Genomic DNA, 15,946 nt, shown 5'->3' with positions numbered 1-15,946 from the left:
CCTCTATGTCGTTTCTCAGCAGACAAGATGGATTTCCTTTGCTTCTGCTGCTCTGACAGTTTTCTCTTTTCCAGAACAGCGTGATTCCAACGGGCTTAGCTTGGGAGGACATGTTGTATCCTCTGTACCAGAAGTACAAGAATGTCATCACGTGGGGAGACCAGGATTTATTAAATATTATTTTTTACTTCAATCCAGGTAGGCTGCTTTTCCAGAATGTCATTTGTATGGGAGTATGCTCACCTCACCCCAGCAAGCACATTCCAGCCAGGTCTGCTGTTGAGGAGGCTTGACCTGTTCCTGTGTTCCCCAACCTTGTGCTGGGAGGTGCAACCTTTTATGCACCTCTAGGATTTCACGGAGGTGGATCCTTGTGCTACTGATGCAAAACATCAAATGATGAAACCTCCAACACTGGACTCCATTTTTGGGGAATATGTTTTAGATTTTGTCAACATCATTCTTCTAAGAAGCACGGTCAAAATTAATAGTAGGCACAGAACTTAATGAAAACATTATAATCTAGACGTGAGGCCTTCATAGCCTGAACAATTATTAGATTGAAGGAAATTGATTCTTGGGACACTTACAGTGAAGTGACTTGTTCAGGGGTAAAAAAAAAAAAAACTAAAATAAGGACTCAAATTCCCAAATCCCTCTTTTTTTCATCTGGGACAAAAGAAATTCTTATATTGTTAAGTCAGAGCTTTGGTGGAATTGTGGGAAGGAAGGAGGCAAACATTTCTGGTCTAAGTTTTTATTTCAACACCTAAATCTAACAAAATTTGTTTTCCTTTTTTCTTGCTAAAATCTAATTTAATATTATTAAAATAAAAACCATGTATTCTTCTTAAAAAATATCTTTGGGGATAAACAACACTTTTACTCCAACCTATTCAGGCTTCTTTCCTTTGTCTTTAAAAAAATTCTGAAGTAGAGACTCTTATTTTTAAAGACTTGCATATGGTTGCAAATCACCCTGGAAGCCCCCACTACATAGCTTTATTCTCTTTAACAAAACCCTGAAATAAAACTTAATCTCATATGTCTTTGGATCTAAAAGGATAAAATCCTGGGGGAAACAACAGCACAATGATACAGGGTTTCTGGGAAAGACACCCAATACACATTCATTAGACAAAGGGAAAATGTTGCTATTCACTTGTGGGGTTTCAATCCATTTCAGTCTGATAACAATAGGGATTTTCAAGTCTGAACCTTGTGCTTTTTCTTGTTTAGCACACTTCATCTTTTTTTTTCTAGGTGTAGATGTATTGGTTAGAATACTTGACTGCAAAAAGATTCCTGGAGTTAGTCTAAGGACAAAAGATACTTTTTCATAAACAAACTATTGTCTCACAGAAACTCAGGGCATACAAAAATCCAGTGATATCCACCACATTGAACGGTGAGCACTTTCTATAAAATTGAACAAACTACATTTGAAAACAAAAAAAAGATTTTTTTCATCTTTATCTCTGGTAAGGAGAGAGGGATAAAAGACTGGCCCTGACACAGGAAGTAAACTTGCTTATTGTTATAGTTCTTTGGTTTGCCACAGTAGAAGCAATGCACAGAAAACAGGAGCATAGAACTAGAATGTTGTTATTATAACCTCATGTAGCCAATAATACCACTTTTAAAATGTGTTTAAAAGTCATTAGCTAGAAAAGTGTTTTAAAACTCTTGATATAATTAGAAAGTGCATGGCTTGGGGTAGGCAGGTGGTAACTGCAGTGCTGGGTAATAAGCTGACTCAGGAGGAGATGCTGAAGCCCACTGAGGGCATGCAGGTAGGTCAACCTACAGGACATTCTCCTGGCGATTGAGCTGAGGAACTTCTTCAAGGAGTGGAAGACTGAGCTCACATTTTTCCAGGTGAATCTGAGTTCAAGAGCAGAATTCTATAGAAAGGATAAATTTAACAAGGGAAAAAAGAGAACTCTATATAGAAAGATGTGCTTGAATTAATGCCCCTAGGTTGCAAGGAACAAAACTCCACTCAGGCAGGTTAAGTAAGGATCCAGGGAAGTCCCATGAACACAGGGATCAGATCATGTCAGCCCTCATGAGAATGAGCTCTGGGAAGCTGCTAAGGACCACAGATGATTTTTTTCATTCACCTTTGTCTCTGTCATTGTACTTCTCTCCATACCCATATGATTCTATATTTCATCTTTCTTAACATTTTCTTTAAAGATTGTATTTATTTTTTTTAGAGAAAGGGAGGGAGAAAGAGAAGGAGAGAAACATCAATGTGTGGTTACCTCTCATATACCCCCAACTGGGGAACTGGTCTAAAACTCAGGCATGTGCCCTGACTGGGAACCAAACTGGCAACCCTTTGGTTTGCAGGCCAGCACTCAGTCCACTGAGCCACACCAGCCATGGCTCTATTTTATTTTTTTAGACAGCATTTTCTGTTTGCACACGGTCCAACCCTGAGGTTGTGTTGAACAACCTTACAAGCCAAACCATGATGATAGATTTCTTGTATTTCCCAATTCAAATTTTTGGAGAGAGAGAAAGAGAAAGACTGGCCCTGTCTCAGCCTATGAAATGATTACCAGCCTAGCTTTGAATCAGTTCTCTTTAGATAGTGATACTACTCTTGATCTGGTCAGGGGCCAGAGGAGCAAAGTTTTGTGACATTTTTCTTTCTCAAACATGACTACGTAGTTCTGTCTCTACTTTGGAGCAATTTCTAGAAAAATGGGCTGTCAGCAGGGAAGGAAATTAAATGAGCCAAGTGTAGATGACAAGGCAGGGCATCCAGCCAGGGTAGGTTTCTGCCCATGGGAGAGAGAAGAGCTAAAATAATTATGGGAGATATTTATATTTATGTTTATGTTTATGTTTGTGTTTGTGTTTATGTTTATGTTTATATATTTATTAATTGTGGATTTTTATATATAATATAAATATATATATGCATTCCACAAGTTCAATATGATACTAAGGAGTTAGGAGGCTTTATTGGGGTCATAGAGAAGGGGACATATCATCACATGGGACATACCTCTTCGGTGGCCCTGTCAGGGATTTGTTCTCATACTGTGAGATTACTGGAGCCAAGTGATTATTGGAGCTCTGCACTTGACTGTGCAACAACATTGTTTACTCCAACAAAAGCACCCAGCAACTGGCAGTTAAGAGTGTGGTTTTTTTGGGGGGTGGGTTTTACGGGCTCAGTTATTTGGTATTAGCACTGTTCTGGGAAACTGGTAACAAAATGTTGTTTTGGGAGTCTGAGAAGTTCATTAACCCTTATATAAAACACAAACATGAATATTGTAGGGTCCTCATGAGAAGAGGTTGTGTTGTCTTTGTCTTTCACAGTGCGAAGTTTAGTGCCTTGAATGGAATGAAAGAGGGAAGTAGATGGAAGAAAAAGACAATAGCAATGAAAATGAGAGGAAAGGAAAGTGTGGAGAGAAAATAAAGGAAGAAAGGAAAAACATCTGTAGAGGAATGTATAAGGTTTTAATCATTTATTCTTTCAGCAGATTTTTTTACCACCTACTCTGTGCTGGCCATAGGTTTAAGCACTGGGAGTATGGCAAAGAGAATAGGCAAAGTGTCATTTTCATGAAACCTACATTTTATTGGAAGAGGTAGACTTCCAAAGAATAACAACTACTCATTCAAAATCACAAAATGTGATGAATTCTATAAAGGAAACAAGTAAGGGATTGAGAGAGAGACTATCAAAGCTGGAGGGAGGTAAATATCCTTTGAAAAATTAATTTCTTTTCCTGGAACAAGGTGAAAATGGAAGAAGAGGAGACTGAGAAAGCTCAGTTCCAGGATGAAACATTAACAAAATTAAACAATAATAACAACAAAAAACCATTAAGTACAAACAGCCTCTGTTCTAATGATACAGTGTAGTAACTGACTGGGAAAATTTTTTCACTGTGAAGTTAAAATAATCAGGCATAATCTATTCCATAATCTTAGAGACACCAGAATTTTAAATAATCAGAAGTGTAAGAGACAATCAATTCATACAGTACTTTGCAAGTAGTTAGGAGGCTTTGGAAATAAATGTAAGACTCCTGAAAGGACCACAAAAGGATTTCACACCCATAGACAACCAGTTAATGAAGCTAATGGTAAGTTTCTTTTTTATTTTATTTTCTGAATTGCAGTTCACATACAATATTATATGAGTTTCAGGTGTACAACATCAGTATTAGACACTTATATAACTTAGGAAGTGATCACCCAGCTAGATCTAGTACCTACCTGGTATGATACATTGTTATTAAAATATAGCTGACTACAGTACAAGCCTCAACAAATTCAAGAAAATTGAAATCATATCAAGCATTTTCTCCAATTATAAGGAACTTAAACTAGAAACCAACCTCAAGGAAAAAACTCAAAAACATACAGATTCATGAAGATTGAATAGCATGCTATTAAACAATGATTGGGTTAGTAATGAGATCAAGGAAGACATCAAAAAGTTTCTGGAAACAAATGAAAGTGAACAACAGTCCAAAACTGATGGGCATAGTGAAGGCAGTCCTGAGAGGGAAATTCAGAGCAATTCAGGCCTACCTAAAAAAAAAAAAAATAGAAACACTTCAAATAAACAACCTAACCCTTCAGCCACAAGAACTGGAGGAACAACAATAAACAAATCCCAGAGTGAGCAGAAGGAAGGAAATAACCAAGATCAGAGCATAATTAAATGACATTGAGACTCAAAGGATCAATAAGTCCAGGAGCTGGTTCTCTGAAAAGATAAACAAAATCAATAAGGCTTTATCTAGAATCATCAAAAAAAGAGAGAGAAGACCCAAATAAATAAAATCAAAAATGAAAAAGGAGAGATTAGAACTGATGCCACAGAAACACAAGGGATTGTAAGAAATTACTATGAATAACTACATGCCAAGAAATTTGAAAAGCTAGATGAAATTTCTAGAATATAATCTTCCAAAACTGCATACAGAAGCAGAAAGCCTGAACAGACCAATAACAGCTAGTGAAATAGAAGCAGTAATCAGAAATCTCCTGTCGCACAAAAGTCCTAGACTGGACAGTTTCACAGGAAAATTTTACAAAACATTTCAAGAGGAGATAACCCCTATCATTCTTATACTATTGCAAAAACTCCAAGAAGAAGGAAGACTCCCAAACTCTTTTTCTGAGGTCAGCATCATCCTAATCCCAAAACCAGTTAAAGACAAAACAAAGATAGAAAACTACAGGCCAATATTACTAATGAACATAGATGCTAAAATTCTCAACAAAATATTGGTAAACCACATCCAGCAATACATTAAAAAGATCATACACCATGATCAAGTGGAATTCATCCCAGGGATGCAAGGATAGTACAATATTTGCAAATCAATAAACATCATACATCACATAAACAAAATGAAAGAAAAAAACACATGGTTATATCAAAAGCATTTGATAAGGTTCAGCACCCATTTATGATAAAAACACTCAGCAAAGTAGGAGTAGAGGGAGCATACCTCAACATGATAAAGGTCATATATGAGAAGCCTACAGTCAGTATCATATTCAATGAACAGCAATTGCACATTCAACAGGCAAGACTAAAACTTTCCCACTAAAATCACGAACAAGACAAGGCTGTCCACTTTCACCACTTCTATTCAGCATAGTATTAGAAGCTCTAGCCACAGCAATGAGAAAGGAAGAAGAAAACACATCCAAATTGGAAAGGAGGAAGTAAAACTGTCATTGTTTGCAGATGACATGGTATTGTACATAGAAAACCCTATAGACTCCACCAAAAAACTACTTAACCTAATAATTGATTTTGGCAATACAGCAATATATAAACCCTATTTTCAGAAATCAAAGGCATTTTTCTACACCAACATGAAATATCAGAAACAGAAATTAGGAAAAAAAATCTCTTTTGCTACAGCAACAAAAAAAAATAAAGTACATAGGAATAAATATAACCAAGGAGGTAAAAGACCTGTACTTAGAAAACTATACAACATTAAAGAAAGAAATTAAGGGAGACGCAAACAAATGGAAGCATGTACCATAATCATGGATTGGAAAAATTAATGTCATCAAAATGTCCATACTACCCAAAGCAATTTATAGGTTCAAATAAATCCCTATTAAAACACCAAGGACATATTTCACAGATATAGAACACACATTTCAAAAATTTATATGGAATCATAAATAACACTGAATAGCTGCAGTAATTTTGAGAAAGAAGAACAAAGTAGGAAGGATCACAATACCTAGTATTAAACTATGTTACAAGGTTATGGTCATCAAAACAGTCTGGTACTGGCATAAGGACAGAAACATAGATCAATGGAACAGAATAGATAGCCCAGAAATATACCCATGTCTCTATGGCCAATTAATATTCGACAAAGGGAGAAGCATAAAGCGGAGTAAAAATAGCGTCTTCAACAAATGGTGTGGGGAGAACTGGCCAGCTACATGCAAAAAAATGAAACTTGATCATCAACTTACACCACACACAAAAATAAATTCAAATTGGATGAAAGACATAAATATGAGTGATGACACCATAAAAGTCCTAGAGGAGAACATAGGCATGAAAATTTCAGATATTCTACACAGCAATGTTTTTACCAATATGTCCCCTAGAGCAAGGGACATAAAGGGAAGAATAAACAAATGGGACTTATAGCATTCTACTTATGTGACAACATTGCTACCATTTTCTTATGTCTTTGAAGAAATTGCATTTGTCCCAGCAAAATTAAATGATATATCTTTTCTAAAGCACACTTTGATTTTCAAAACTTTCATCATTATCAGGCCATTTTCTTCTCCTGAATCGCTCTTCCACATCTCTGTGTCTGTCAAAATTCCACCTTTACCAAAGGTCTAAGTTTAAATGAAACTTAAATGTCCTCTTTTCTATGAACCTTAATAAAACATGTTTTGATGACACTATCTCACTTATAAGATTATACATTTCTTGAGAGCAGGAATAGCACCTGATCATGCATTGATTGAAATCAACACCTGGCAGTAATGCGGTGGACCAATACTTGTGAATTGAATTCTGTCTGGAACCCAATTTCACATTTGACATTCAAAGCTGGTGGTCTTAGCTGGTCTGAAATTCCATGAAGATCTAAAAACCCTAAACTCATAAGCAATATTCTTCATATATAACCAGTTGTATTTTTTCAAAAACAGGGCCTAAAGCTTTTATTAGATTTTCAGAGAGATCTGTGACTGATAAAAGGTTAGGAATGACAGGCCACCTGAATTTCTAGAAGCAATTGTAGCAACACATTTATCACCAGTGTACTGTAGGGGCTATATACACACACGCATACATACATGTATATACATATACACACATACACACACTTTTCCTCCCACCTTCTAAATTCTTCTAGGCTGGTCCAAAATCAAATGAACAGGGACAGGTTAATGGAATATCAAGATTTGATGCACGTGCATGGGGAAATTTACATAGGCAGAAAAATTCCAAGGACAGTGATATATAATTTCCCTTATATATCCAACTTTGGGTATATAAGGCCTTCTGGACAAAGGAGAAAAGGGGTGGAGGGGTGGGGTATTAAATTTCAGAAGTGAGAATGGGCAATTTATGGGTAATGGAGGAAGAATGTAAGACACATGGCAGAAAAATTCTTGCTAGGAGACTCAGAAACAACAGGACACAGGGGCTGTCTAGCTACCAGGCACCTGCCAGAAGCCCTCCTATTTGCCGCAATTCAAATTTGGCTAAGGGGAGCATCCTAACATTTCCTTCCTGAAGCTGGTTTCTCTGTCTGAATCTCCGGGGCAGAAAAGGGGTGGAAGGGTTAGAGGCTTTCTTGGAGTTTTGTTTCTTAATAAACAACATTAAAATCAATATCCTGAAAAGCAGCTTCAGGGTGGCTAAATTTTGTTTTCCGTAAGTCCTGTGTTTGAAACTTAAAGTAAGGTTCACATTTCAGAATCTAAATTGGTGGATTGCTCCCTATTTCATTGATCATATCATTCAGTCCTGAAAATAAATGAGTTTAGTTAAATTGTTGAGTATTATTTCAGAAGGCAGTGGTGTAGATGAGCTTCCAAAGTGAGGCCTAAATTGTGTAAGCAATTAGGTATTTAATAAGAAGTATGTCTATTAAAACAAAAGAAAATAGTACTCTCTTATTAAGAGTTTCCAAAAGGTTAATGATCAGAGCAAACTATAAACCGGTTTCTGAGTGTGTAAGGCTGTCAGTCGGGGAAGATTTCTAGATGTAAGGCTCAAAACTTCTTTTGCTGGAATGAATGGAGGCAAACAGTGACAATCTGGTAGATCCTTTTTACCTGCACTTTGAATGTTTCTGATGCTGTCATCAGGGGTTTAGATAACCTGTCTCTGGCTTACCCAGCCTCAGTCATTGAGATTGTTTAAGCATGAACTGTTGTGGTGATTTCTCTAAAGTTTACATCATGTCTTTACAGAATGATCCCATGGAGGGCCAGATACTGCTACTGAAATACAACCTCTCCCCACAGGTCTTTCTGTGCTATGGTTCAGCTTGCCCACACCAGGTGTTAGGAATTGTGGCTCTCAGTGTCAGGGCATGGTAAAAAGGAAACTACTTATTCAAAAGTTATACAGGTTTAGAATAATGGCAGAATGTCACCATTAAAAATCCCAGAGTCTCTTTAAAACACACACACACACACAGTCCTGCCTTTTCCCGATTTGCCCAATGAGGCCAGTCAGAGGTGGCATAACTCAGGAAAAAAATAGAAGTCTGTAAGTAGCTTGCTTGGCTAGACTTCAGGTTCTTCTCAGTAATAAGTGTTCAGCAGGGCAGTTCTCCCACAGTCCCCAGCACCATCAGCTGTGTTGCCGCAATCTCCAGTTCTTAATCCAAAACCACATGGCACCTCTTCATGGCCCACCAGTGACAGTCCTTTCAACCCTTTCCTTCCCACATAGTCTTGCATTGTCTTCCATCCCTCGTCATGGCCCATCTTTAGTTTAAATCCCAGCCTAGAACCTCCTCCATAACCCCATTTCCAACTCCTCCCACAATTGGCTACACCTGCTATCACTACCATATTTTTCAGCCTTTCTTGACTGCCATAGTTAGTCTGGGCAGGCATGGCCCTGTGGCATAGAGCAAACCATTTCCAAGCTCTGGCACTGGCATGGTAACCTGGGGGAACTGCCTCCCAGTTACATCATGGTCTCAAATCATACATACTTTTCTGGTTCCATTCAAGCTGGAAGACTAGTCTGCTGTTATCGATATGCAAAATAACCATTTTTCATATGGATATGAAGCTAGCCTACTGTTATCAATATGTAAGGTAATTCCATGGCCCTGCTCCATGTCTCCCATTCCCCAGCCATACTTGTGACAGGAGGTGGCCCTGGCTATACCCTGTTACATCCTCTTAGAAAAAGGAAATTATTTCTCAATAATTCCAAGTCAAAGAATGAGGAAAAAATGAAACATTAGTTTAGCAGGTTGTAGCCAATTTAAGAAAAAGAGAAAAATTCAGGATTCAGTCCAGTTCACAGATGAAAAATAACTTGAAAGACTACTAGAATTTAATTTCCATAACTGTATTATCTTTTCTATTGAAACACAATTTCTCTCCCTAAAATCACCCTGTTTAGCAAAACTAGACAAATTAAGACTAATTTATTTTGTAAATCTAATTTTAATAAATTTCACCTGATTAGACCTGGCTGGTATGGCTCAGTGGATTGAGTGCCAGCCTGGAACCCAGGATCACTGGTTCAGTTCTGAGTCAGGGCACATGCCTGGGTTGTGGCCAGGTCCCCAGCAGCGGGTATGCAAGAGGCAACCATGCATTGATGATTCTCTCCCTCTCCCTCCCCCTCTCTCTAAAAATAATAAATAAAATATTTAAAAATAAATAAATACATTTGCCCTGATTATTTGCATAAACACAAAAATAATAATCACAGTAGGCTCTTTTAAATCTACTTTGCTGAAATTTCATAAGAAATTTCCAGACTGAACTTTAATTAGCCTCAAGGTTAAGAAGCCAAGCCACATAGTTCCTATCAGCCTATGCCTGAAAATCCCATATTTTGGGTAATTTCCCATCCAGTGTAAAAGTATGAGCTGAAATTTTATTCTCAGAAGCTCTGTTTTGAGGCCAAGATGGAGGCGTAGGTGGAAACACTGTGCCTCCTTGCACAACCAAGTTTAAAGACAACAAAGTTTTAGTAACAAAAACGCAACCAAAACACAGAAAATTGGGCTGTATAGAAGTCCAACAACAACGAACCATTCATCCAGACCAATAAGAGGGGCGGAGTCAGCGGCTGGAGGAGCGGGGTCAGGAAAAAGCGGCCGGACAGGATGAACTCAGGTGCGCAGGCGGCAGTTGGTGGATCTCAGGCGTGGGGTGGCAATAGGCAGACCCAGTGGGGGCGCAGGGCAGCTGGCTGACCATGGTCACACATTCACACTCAGATAAACCAGGTGAAGGAGTGAGCAGTGAGACAGACTGATCAGGCTAGGGCCCCAGTAACGGGAATTAAAGCCTAAAAGCACCAATTGGAAAAATTTAGGGGTCGAGGTGCTGGTAGAGGCTCCCAGGCTCACAAAGTTTGTTGAAGAGACCCACAGGGTCCTGGAGGGTGCACAGGCCCACACACCCGGGAGCTGGCACCAGGGGGCTTGGTTTGCTTGTGGGAAGGAGCAGAGAGGACTGAAATCCAAGGGAGAACAAACACCATTGCCCCTCTCTGACCCCGCCCCCACATTTAGCATCACAACCCTGCGACTGGGTTGCCCTTCCCTGGTAAACACCTAAGGCTCCGCCCCTCATACATAACAGGCTTGAACAGACCAAAACATTATGGCTCAAGAAGAACAGCTCAAAGCCCCAGAGCCAATACTTCAAAGTGACCAAGTGATAGCCAACCTATCAGATACACAGTTCAAAACACTGGTGATCAGGATGTTCACAGAACTGGTTGATTTTAGCCACAAATTAGAGGAACATATGAAGGCTAAACTAATTGAAATGAAGGGAAATGCACAGGAAAACAATAGCGATGGAAAGAAACTGGGACTCAAATCAAGGGAGTGGACCATAGGAAGAAAAAAATTACCAAACAAAAAAGAATGAAGAAACAAGAATTCAAAATAAATGAGGAGAGGCTTAGGAACCTCCAGGATATCTTTAAATGCTCCAACATCCGAATTATAGGGGTACCAGAAGGGGAAGAAAAAAACCAACAAGTGAAAAACTTATTTGAACAAATAATAAAGGAGAATTTCCCCAATCTGGCAAAGGAAATAGACCTCCAGGAAATCCAGGAAGCTCAGAGAGTACCAAAGAAGTTGAACCCAAGAAGAAACACACCAAGGTACATCATAATTACATTAGCCAAGATTAAAATGAAGGAAAGAATCCTAGAAGCAGCAAGAGATAAGAGGACAGTCACCTATAAAGGTGTTCCCATCAGACTGTCAGCTGATTTCTCAAAAGATACCTTGCAAGCAAGAGGGGGCTGGAAAGAAGTATTCCAAGTCATGAAATCCAAAGATCTACATCCAAGATTGCTCTATCCAGCAAAGCTTTCATTTAGAATGGAAGGACAGATAAAGTGCTTCTCAGATAAGATCAAGTTCAAGGAGTTCATCATCACCAAGCCCTTATTATATGAAATGTTAAAGGGACTTACCTAAGAAAAAGAAGTTAAAGAAACATGAACAGTGAAAGGACAGCAAACTCACAGTTATTAACAACCAACACCTAAAACAAAAGCAAACTAAGAGGACAGCTAGATCAGGAGTGGAACCATAGAAATGGAGATCACATGGAGGATTAGCAACAGGGGAGTGGGAGGAGGAGAAGGGGGGAGAAGGTACAGAGAATAAGTAGCATAGATGGTAGGTAGAAAATAGATAGGGGGAGGGCAAGAATAGTATGGAGAATATAGAATCTAAAGAACTTGAGACACGTGGTCATAAACTAAAGGGGGGAATGGTGGGGGAGGGGTGTGCAGTGTGGAGGGGAATGAAGGGGGGAAATGGGACAACTGTAATGGCATAATCAATAAAATATATTTTTAATTTTAAAAGCCTTGGGGAAGGTATAGATCAGAAAAGTCTCTCTGAAGCAATAAACCAAACTACATAGTCAGAGGCTCCTCAGAGAAGGCCCTTGGCACACAGAGCGGCAGACCCTGTGGTGGTTTAGACGTTCTGCAAAGCTGGCATGTACTTCATCTGATAGGAAAGTCAAAGCCACTCTGCCACCTAAAGCCAAGTGTAAGCACTCATCTCTTACACTTGAACCACAGTGAGGACTGACCCTTACCCCTGACTGATATCACTGAAATCTGCAAAGAGGAAGATCAGACCTGGGCAGAAAAGAATACAGCAGGCCTGATGCTGCTCATCCTTTGAAAGACCGATGTCCAAGGCTGGGCCTTGTCTGGAGTCTGGGAGTCCAGATTTGAAGAGCACACCCCTTCCCTGGCTGGGAAGGGTGGCTGACTGCACCTAACTGCTTGTACAATGTGGTCTATGCTGAACACTTGCTTTCCTTCTGGGAATGTGAACTTGACAATGTGCCTGAGGGTGCCCGTGTGACCAGCCCCCAGGGAAAACCCTGGACACTGAGTGTCTAACAATTATCCTTAGTGGGCAACATTTCACATGTATTGTCACAACCTGTTGCTGGAGGAATTAGTGTCTCCTGTGTGACTAAAATGGCAAAGGACCCCTAGAAGCTGGCACCTTCCTTATGCTAATTGTGCTTTGCTGCCATTAAGCACAGCAGTGAGCACAGCTTGATGAGTGAGTCCTGTAGTCCTAGTGGTCATCGAACTTGGAGTTAGTCTCAGAGACCTTGATGCAGGACCCCAGTGAGGAGTCTCCACATGTGTGGTGGGTAGACACCTTGGCACAGGCTAAGTCAGAAGGCTTTTTGAGCCCTGTTGCTGCCTGTGAGCTCCCACTTCTTCCACCGCTTGACAGAAAAATAAGGAAGAGCCTGCACTCCTCAATTGCAAACTAAAAATCACTTTGACACCTGCAGAGAATCCCGGAGATGTGAGGGCCTATTAGCCAACTGGATCTAACACAGAGTGGAGGCCTCACCTCTGACCCATGGCCTGCTTCCCACAGGGTTTTAAGTACCTCGCATGTGCAAGGCAAACCATCAGGCACACATGAAACCAGTTAAAGAGTTATGTGATTATAAAAAGCCCTTTTAAAAGCTTTACCTTTGCTCCCCATTCCTCCAGCCACTGCCACACTTTCTTTTTTTTTTTGCCACACTTTCAACATGACATCATTCCAGGTATATACAGACAACATGCACAAAACTCGCTCAACACCACATAAATGCAAATGAGGACCACAGACGCAGGTTATTGTTTCACAGAGGGGGTATTTCAAAACACTCAGATTCTGTCAACATAAAATATCCAGATAATCTGCATTTTTGTAACTGTCACTTTTTCAGCCCTCCTGGCTTAAGCCAGCAATCTCCAATTAAACTTCCCCATCTTATTTCAGCAAACAAGTTTTGGAAATTGAAAACATTAAGAAAATCCAAACTTGCACTAACATCCTTGACTTTTTGAAATCCTACAGAATCATAGGCTACTCTTGTTCATTCACTCAACCATTCAGACCAGCCACGCTACTGAGGGCTTATCAGTGGCAAAGAGCCCCGTCAGGCTCTATGCCGAATGCAAAGATGCCACGGACAGGGCCATGGTGTTCCTTTGACACAGAGCTGTCTGCAGAGATGCCCACATTTATTCCCTGTCCTTGGATCAGTCAGGGGCCAATGTGGGTATTTCAAATGGGAGAAATCCAAACCAGGAAACTGCTAACACAGAGCATGGAACTATTGAAAGAGAAACCTGGAAAAGACGAGGCAACCCCAGGACTATCGGTAGGGAATAGGCACCATTGGGGGGGGTGGGCTGTACTGTCCAGGGCAGAAGCTGGAAGCTGGGACACCAGTTAAGCAGAAGGAGGACCTGAACCATGATGTGGCGCTAGGAATGGAGAGGAGGGACCAAAGGAGAGAGACAAAGCCAGGTGTGTCGATTCCATCTGATGTGGGGTGAGGAAGGGAGGAGGCACCAAGAATGACTCAGAGGTTTTCAGCTATTCATAGAAAGAAAAGTTAGGAAGAAGAGCAGGTTTTGTAGGCAAAATTACAATTTGTGTCACTAGACCTTGCTAAGAACATTGTTTTCCATTGTGCTCCTCTAAAACACGTGGCTAAGTCCACTCAAAACCTCTATGCAACATGCTTGAGCTATATGCTAATAAACTTCAAACAAACGTTTAAAAAAAAAGCTCTATTTTGAACAAGTCTAAGTCCTTTCCACGAATCTTTCTGAAGAGGAAACATTTTTTTTGAGGTTTTATTTATTTATTTTTAGAGAGATGGGAAAGGAGAGAGAAAGAGAGGAAGAGAAACATCAATCTGTGGTTGCCCCTTGTGTGCCCCCTACTGGGGACCTGGCCCACCACCCAGGCATGTGCCCTGACTGGAAATTGCTGGCCAGGGACCCTATGGTTCTCAGGCCAGCACTCAATCCACTGATCCACACCAGCCAGGGCAAGAGGGAACATTTTCAAAAGTATCAGAGTTAAACAATGACTGTGTGCCAATAACAAAACAAAAAATGATATGATTATAGATCTGATTATAATGCAATTGACAAAAATTGCTTTTGTGTATTATATATTTTAATATAATGATTAAAATTACAAATTAAAATTATGTCAGGACTTTGTAGACTATTGGAGATTTTTATATAATCTCTAGAAAATTTATTTTTGTAATAATTTATATCTAAATAAAATAATAGTTTTTCTTTATTTGACAAAGTTTCCCATGTAATTTAAGCATATTAAAAAGGCATAATTGGTTTAAAAGTTCTCTTTTATGATGGGAAAATAAGAGCAAGTCTTTGAGGTATTTCAGGGGCCTATTGGGATAACCCAAAGCTATTTCCAGGTTAAGAGAAAGTCTCCTTTTAAAATTTGAACTCTGGTAAAGTGATTAAACATAGTCGAACAAAAATATCATATATTATTATGAAACAATAGTAAATTATTTACTTACCCAAAGTAACAGTAAAATATATCAAATATAAAACACAGGTTAGCTATTCTTTGTCAAATTTTAGTTTTTAAGGTTGAAAAGACTGTCTTTTAAGTAATCAAGTACCTCATTAATACAATATGATATAATATCTTTAGGACTGAATTTATCTGAATCCACAATGTCAGCAGAGTACGTGGCACTGCACTCACCTCCTCCCACGATTAAACTGGAATTACAACTAAATTATAGAACAATTATCCTGAATAACCAACTGAGGACTAGCTGGCAGTAGCCTTGTAACCAAGGATTTATAGAAAAAAACCACATCAAGACTGCTCCAAACAGGTTGTCAAATGCCAGTCACAAGCAGCATTTTACATTGGTCAGTATCAGAGTCCTTCCTAAGAGGCCCAGATCCAACATACCCAGTAGACGGGTTCAGACAACATCAGATCAATAATCCAATAAGCTTCACATAAGCTTGACAGGCACCAAACCTTGTTAAAACAAATTATTATTTGTGTGGTCAGCACCTACACAGTAGTTCATACGCCATGGTCAGGGTTGAGCCTCACAGTGATCCAGCCTAAGGGTCAATCTCACACATGAATGGTCCAACAGCAATCAGGACTCAATTACAACAGGAGTGCCCACATAGCCCACACAAGAGACATTCCTGGAGCACCCATCTTCAGTGATCAAGGAGATTGTACCACTAGACCCCACAAGACACCTACTAAATAAGGCTACCCCATAAAGACTGAGACTCTAGCAGATCTATAACTCTCAAAAGAGGCACCCAAAATGGGGAGACAAGGAAACAGGCCCCAAATGAAAGAATAGGAGAAATCTCCTGAAAAAA

The 15,946-nt window shown here is 39.5% G+C and overlaps 1 protein-coding gene across 1 annotated transcript in view; it reads left to right on the top strand.

The window, feature by feature from the left end:
* Window positions 1-15,946, top strand: part of GXYLT2 (glucoside xylosyltransferase 2) — a 161,722-nt gene that overhangs the window by 101,727 nt on the left and 44,049 nt on the right. The window contains exon 5 of the mRNA XM_037150281.2: window positions 75-198. Coding sequence (XP_037006176.2) covers window positions 75-198 — 124 coding nt within the window. The remainder of the gene's footprint in view (window positions 1-74; window positions 199-15,946) is intronic.

Source organism: Artibeus jamaicensis, unplaced genomic scaffold (genome assembly GCF_021234435.1).
Source record: "Artibeus jamaicensis isolate MK-2021 breed Jamaican fruit bat unplaced genomic scaffold, CSHL_Jam_final contig_886, whole genome shotgun sequence".
Lineage (NCBI taxonomy): Eukaryota > Metazoa > Chordata > Mammalia > Chiroptera > Phyllostomidae > Artibeus > Artibeus jamaicensis.
The sequence above is the reverse complement of the archived record's forward strand: the minus strand, read 5'-3'. Positions and strand labels throughout refer to the sequence as shown.